Below are 7365 nucleotides of genomic sequence, written 5' to 3' on the forward strand. Positions count from 1 at the left end.
AAAATACAGTGCAAAAACAATAAAGAACACAACGAATTTTTACAAGGTTCAGAAACCCTTTTGGATAACCTACTCTTTGGGACCACGCCCAGAGAATAATGCCAATTAATAAAAAATCACAAGTACAAAATATCAACTTAAACAAAACAAGACTCCCTCTTGAGATTTGCCAAGACTTTGTTGTACTTCTCTTCACTAATCTGATTCTGATTGAAACGCTCAACCACTTGAACTCACTTCAATGGCCAGCGAGTGCTTGCATCCTCCCAACACAAGGCTTGTAAAAAACCTCTCTCGAAGACTATAAAAATGTGTTCAAATTACAACATGTATTCACTCATGAAAGTGGTTTAAACTCACCACAAAACTAAACACTCATTTTACTACAAGATCACGTGAATATTATGATCTTGAATAAAAACAAGGAACTTTCACAAATATTACAATTCACTCACAAACTATGCACCAAAGAGTTCACATTTTCTCAAGGCCTTACAAGTCTATTTATAGAGTCCATTTCGTGCTCAGAATGACTGAGAAAGAATCTCCTAATAAAAGCAAGAATATTTGAAAATATTCTTGATTAATGAAGATTTTCCATTTTTTGGTGATTCTGATCCGACAGATACGAATTTGGTAGGGACAACTAATACATGTGTCAGATCAAATTTCTCAAGAGAGAAATAACAATTAATTACTTCAAAGTGTTAATTTCCTAAAGTTTATTACCTTGTGCAGCACAAAAAATAAAAGATAAATATTCCAAAAATGATTTTGAGTGAGCTCAAAATATTTTTCTTTATATAACCATGATATAACTTCCATTTATAAATATATTGTGATAAAATCAAGCTAAATAAGGAATTATATGAAATCCTTACAAATTAATTCAAGACCTTTATTTCAAAAATCACAATAATAGGAATTTAAAAATTATCTTTTAAATAAAAAGATATTTCTATAAAATTTGCCAATTTTAAATTTTACAGATTTAGAAATTTTTGTCAATGTTCATATTTTGATTGTGAGATTATCATTTTGAATTTGTTGGATTTATTAGTCATTATTGTTGATCTAGGTTGTACTATTTTTCAAGGCTTGAATTTTGGATAAAGAGTATTATATTGATGCTTGAATTTGGATTATGAACTAAAGAATATATTTTGATTTTGATTAAGAGTTTTGAATATGGTTTTAATGAGGAACTCAAAAACATGTTTTGCTTTGATTATGAGTCTTGAATCTTGATTTTGAATATGGGCTTCAAAGATGAACTTAACAATTTTGTTTTAATTTTTTATTTTGAACTTGGATTTTGAATTTGGATTTCACGATGAACTCAAAAACAAGTTTTATTTAGATCTTAATTTTTTTTTTTTAAATTTATATCTTAATTTTATTTTTGAATTAAAAATATTTATGTTTTTTAATTAATAAAAAGGTTTTTTTATTATTTTTTATTTTAAAAACAATTTATATAATTTTTTATTTGATATTTATTTTTAATTAATTCATTAATTGATAAAATTCAGGGGTATTATGATCATATTAAAAAATATTTTGATCAAATTTAAATCTAAAGTATTTTGATCTATTTTGTAAAATACAATGGTTGAAATGTCATTTAACAAAATATAGGGGCCGGTCAAGTATTCGGGCAAATCAGACAAGTCATACTGATATTTTTCTCATAAATAATGTCAAATCAAAATATCATAAAAATGAAACTAAAAGATAAGGCAGTTATCATTATCACGTAATTACTTGTAATCTTTTTTACTATATCAGCCACAACCATGTATAGGATAGAAGTTGAAAAGTAGAAATCTTCTCACAGACATTTCCTCGAACAACTTGGTCTCATATTTCACACCATAGTGAATAAAGACATTGGGGTGAATGAGAAAAGATCATTGTTGTTTAAAAAACAGAGAACAGAACATTTAAGGAGCATCAGAGAAGACATAAAATCATTTACATGTATAGTTATCTTTTAAGACGTTATTTATTATGTAAATATTTTTAAATAAATTAATATGAAGAAGTTTGTAGGTAGGGGAGATCTCATGAAGTCACCGTCCAGCCAAATCTTATAAATGAAAGAGGTGTGTTGTATATTGGGAATATGTGAGGCCATTTGAAGATGAACAAGATGGATTTTAACATTAGTTGTACCAATAAATTAAGAGTTTTATAAATGAACATGGAGTTGAAGAAAGGTTGTGCAGCCCACCAAGTGGGAGAAGATAACATTTTTGTACTTGTTCATGCCTCAAAAATAGCTTAATTAACTAATTAAAAAGAGAGGCTATTGATTTGTTGTTAATTTCATTCTTCTTCTCAATTCATAGATACAATTATAACTAAAGAATAATAAAAGATATTGTTAGGTAAAAGTTGTTTTCGTTACAAAAAGATAAGTATTACTTTGAAGATGGTTAAAAAAATATATAAGCTACTAATAATAATTGTAAAAATGTTTCCTTATAATAATAGTGTTTAAATTCTTTAAAATAATTTATAGCAACATATTTAAAATAAGTGTTGATATATTGTTGATTATAATTCAGTTTTTTTTTTTGTAAGACAAGAGTCGGTCCGATAGTTTTTCTAGCCTAGGCAATAATACTCTAAAACCGCAAGATAAAGCTAATAAATCTTTATATAATACTACATCTTGTTTTTTTTTAAATTAACAGATTTATAATTAAATAACTGTAGTATATTAAAAAAGAACCATTTGTGATTTAATTCATAAAGGAATGTATGTCACGTCTTTTTTCACACGAGATGAAACACGTCAGCTTCCTCCATTAATACGACATTATATCACGAGAGTCAAGTGACTTACCTTGTGAATGGAAAACTTCTGACGATATGTTTGGCCAAATTAAGATAGAAAAGTGACATTAGTACTAAAATAAAACAAGCCAAATAGCTTATTAAACTGGTCAGAGGAAATGGCCATTTTTGGCAGCTAGCCTTTTGGGGATTCATATCATATTCACCCCCTCGAACAGAGCTTTAGGCATATTACACTGACCTCATGTCTTAAGGAATCTATGCAAACATTGCTGGAACAAATTTGGCACTGAATTGAATGGGATGAGTTTCTTCTATTAATCTCTTCAAACTATAGTTTAAAAGATATCAACCAAGTAAAATGTTATTATAATGGAAGGAATCTTTCGAGGAGGAAATTTATGAATTATTGTGGAACACTATTTAGTAACAAAACGTCAGCGTTTGCAAGAGAACGCAGAAACACGGTACAACAAAACAATTTAACAACATACCAAATCTAAAACAATAACAAACACAACAAACTGTATCATCATCCTTTCTTGTTCTTCAGCCAACACAAAATTGCGAATTAAACAACCACCTAAGCCTGCATATACGTTTAAACAACACATCAGAGGAAAATAATCAATAGAGCAACAACTTTTAAGAAAATAGTAACCTAAAAAGAACAACAAAAATGACTAGGAACAGAACCTTGTTGGCAATGTTGTTTGAAAGCCAGTCAAGTCCCTCGTACAACCCTTCACCTGAGGTTGCACATGTGCTCTGGATATACCTGCAATGTATTCTTGCGTGGTTAGTCACATCCACCATAGGGAGGGAGAAAAATAGTTAGCTATAATCAATTGATCAAGCAGTTTTACCAGTGACGTTGACGAAGCGAATGGAGACCAAGCTTATCAGTAATCTCAGCTGCATTCATGGCATTAGGAAGATCTTGTTTGTTTGCAAATACTAGCAGCACTGCATCCCTGAGCTCATCCTATCAATATAGCATCAATGAATTCTTTAGTAAGCAGCTTTTCATTTGGGAACGAATAAGGTTAAAATATCCAGAAGTGACATATATATTTACCTCATTCAACATTCTGTGCAACTCATCCCTGGCTTCAACCACACGGTCTCTGTCATTGCTATCAACAACAAAGATTAATCCCTGTGTGTTCTGGAAATAATGTCTCCACAAAGGTCGGATCTGGAAATATAATATATTTTAAAATTTATTCAGACAACTTATTCTGTAATATGTATAACTAGAAAGCTCTCGTTTAAAGAAAAAGAAGAAAAATGTTCTTCAACTAGCAGCAGGCACCACACAGTCGCGCCTTTGATACCAAAGGAAGTGAAAATCAACCTAACCGGTCCCATAGATTATCCACAAAACAGTTGAGCAAAATAACTACTTAACAAGAAAAATGACCAAATTAAAAAGAAAAAAAAAAGCATCTGTTTACAATCATCAGCGTGACTAGAAGAATCAAATGAATATCTGTAATTAACTAGATCTTGTGACAAACCTTGTCTTGGCCCCCAACATCCCAGACGGTAAAGCTAATGTTTTTGTACTCCACAGTCTCCACGTTAAATCCTAACCAAATAGAGCAGAATCAGTTGCCATTACCAAAAGGAAAATGATAAAACGTAGAAATGAGAACAACTTATATGATGGGGTTGAAGAACATATCATTTCTACTTCTCAAGCTAATTTAATTGGCAATAATTCAGGAGAATACGGATTAATGGCTACTCAAATTAAGACCCAACGAATTGGAATAGTGAACACTGTATTATCCTATCCCAAGTCTATTTTGAAAAAACAATAACAACATCCTTTCTCAATTCATAGACATAGAGACCCACCGTAAGTATAAGCATCTCTTTCAGTAGATTGATACAAAGATAAAGAATTTACCGATGGTTGGAATGGTGGTGACAATCTCGCCGAGCTTGAGCTTGTATAAAATAGTCGTCTTACCAGCAGCATCGAGACCCACCATAAGTATACGCATCTCTTTCTTGGCAAAAAGCCGGCTGAAGAGCTTGGTGAAAGACAGCCCCATTCTGAAATCCAAATACCCAATACATTAAATGCGGTAATTATCTCAATTTCCAAGGTCACAAATGCCGTCTATATGATCATCAAATCTACCAGACTTTTCTTTCTTCCTAAGATTCGTAAATACTATCGTCAATTGTGAATAACAATAAAAGGATCGATATGAACCAACACATATACGAAGAAACAAAATCATGAACCAAAAAGCTAGCTGAATCTTAGATCAAGCAACCAAATAAGCACATATTGCATCAAATCAATATTATATAAATCTGAAACGAGTAATAAATCAGCAAAATTCAAGATCTAGATGTAGATCGGACCAATTGCAAGGCCATTAGAAGTTCTTGTAATCAGATCGCACCTACAGTTACTTCAATTTCAAGAGATCGAAAGTTGAGAATTGAAACCAGTTTTGATCAATCGAAATGTGAGCAGATCAAATGAGAGAGAGAAGCACTTACCTGAGAAGAGAGAAGATAGAGAGAGGTTTGTGGCAATGGAGATCGTCTTTTGTCCTTGATTTCCTCTCTCTATAAACGAAGAAGAAAAAGGAGCTGTCTTTCAAGCGCCAGAGAGACTAGAATTATTCTTTTTTATTCTATTTAGAGACAACTTAACGCCGTTTCTCTCCTTCTTTTTACATGATTACATCCTCACTTTTTTAACGACCGTTAGTAACGCCGTCATAAAGAACTATGGCCTGCTTCTTCGAGATTAATTTTAGACTGTCATTCATTCACATTGAATGATTATAAAACAATTTTTTTTTTTTACATCTTAGGACAAATAACCATCTTGCCCTTTTACAAGAAGTTCTCATTTACCCCGTATTATTTGGTAACAATTATTTATTGAATATCCTAATTAATACACATATGAAATGGGAATAGACATAAAAAAAAATTGTGGTATAATTCTTTTTACTACACTTAAATGCCTATATAAAATTACTAAAATCTAATTTATAAATGATTAAAATATCAATTAAAACAAGAACAACTAAAAATTCATCTTAAAAAAAATTAAGAATTTAATATATTTTTTTAATATAAATTTTAAAAAAATAAGATGAATTAAAACAAACACCAAGATGAATTTTAAAAACTAAGAATTTAAAAATTCAACTTAAAATTCTTAGCTTTTTTAAGTTAAATTTTAAATTATTTTTTCTTTAATTAGCATTCCAATAATTTGTTAATTATATTTTTTGAGGTAAATAAATTATTTTATTTAATTTTCGCCAACAAAAATTTTATTTTGGCATTAAAGTATAACAAAACGAATTACAAAAGTATTTATGTTGCAAATTTTCTAAAAATGAATTTTTTTTGCTGCCAATTAGATGTTGTCATGTGCTGCTTGACACATTTAACGACCTAGAGACCAATGTTCGTACTAAATGAATAATAGTAGGTATTTTTGTTGCCAAAATTTTTACATAAGTATTTAAGTGTAACAAAATGAATTACATAAGTATTTATACTGCATATTCCCCAAAAGCGACTTTTACCACCAATCGAGTGCTAGCACGTGTAATGGCCCATGGACCAATGTCTGCACTAAAAAAGTAACAATAGATATTTTTGCTGCCAAAGTGAACTTCAGAAGTAATTATGCTGCAAATTTCCATTTCTTATATGTTTATCTCTATTTCATGTGTATTGCTGAAAAGTTATAAAGAGTATATTCAATAAATAGTTGTTTCTTTTTACCTCATTTACATAATAAGTAGTAAATTTAGTTTTAGAATAGATAAATGGGGTAAATAGAACCACATTTGTAAATTATGGTGCAAATAAACATAAAGACAAATGATATGGGATAAATGACAACTTCTAGCAAAAGTAAAAGGGGCAAGAGGGTTATTTATCCTATTTTTTAAGTTATTTTGTATTTTTTTTTTTCACAAAGTAGTTTTCTCAAAAAATTATTAAATGTGTACGATGAGAAGTGTATACAAAATATGGAATGTATCAAAAATGTTATTTTGTAAATAATTATCAAAATAATATTATATTAAAAATATTATTTTTCCTAAAACTCCTTAAAATAAACTATTCTTCCATTTTGTTGAATGAATATTCATCTTCAACTTTAAAAATTTATTACTTTTCAACAAGTCAAAATTCGACAATAGAATTGTTTTCTTGCCTTGGACTAGGTTTGGGTGTAGCTCCATCTAGACCAATATGTATGGTCTCATTCACTTTCAATGGTATCTAAGATTGCTAATATCCAAAAACTAAGTTTTAGGTAGTTAGTAAACCAAAAGGGAAAATAATTACAATTGAGGTTTGACTAATAAAGTGTTCAAACAAATTAGGATATTAAGGGTAGGTTTGAAAGGTTCAAAAGTTCTAATTAAATTATCTTTTCCTTTCTATATCACTAATCCTTATAGGATTTTGCCTCAAGAAAATTATCAAGCCAATCTTAAAAATTTAGACTTTTACAAGTGCTCAACTTTTTCTGAGGTTTTAAGGATATTTGGTAAAATTATG

General features: G+C 29.7%; 1 protein-coding gene across 1 annotated transcript; it reads right to left on the minus strand.

The window, feature by feature from the left end:
- Positions 1-3186: 3186 nt before the first annotated feature.
- Positions 3187-5479, minus strand: LOC133790454 (ADP-ribosylation factor-like). Its single transcript, XM_062228105.1, has 7 exons — positions 5326-5479; positions 4718-4866; positions 4323-4393; positions 3881-4000; positions 3669-3787; positions 3499-3580; positions 3187-3391 (listed from the first exon to the last, which is right to left on the minus strand). The coding sequence occupies exons 2-7, from the start codon at positions 4863-4865 to the stop codon at positions 3386-3388; spliced, it is 546 nt and encodes a 181-aa protein (XP_062084089.1). The 5' UTR covers position 4866; positions 5326-5479; the 3' UTR covers positions 3187-3385.
- Between the last annotated feature and the right edge of the window lie 1886 nt (positions 5480-7365).

Source organism: Humulus lupulus, chromosome 1 (assembly GCF_963169125.1).
Source record: "Humulus lupulus chromosome 1, drHumLupu1.1, whole genome shotgun sequence".
Lineage (NCBI taxonomy): Eukaryota > Viridiplantae > Streptophyta > Magnoliopsida > Rosales > Cannabaceae > Humulus > Humulus lupulus.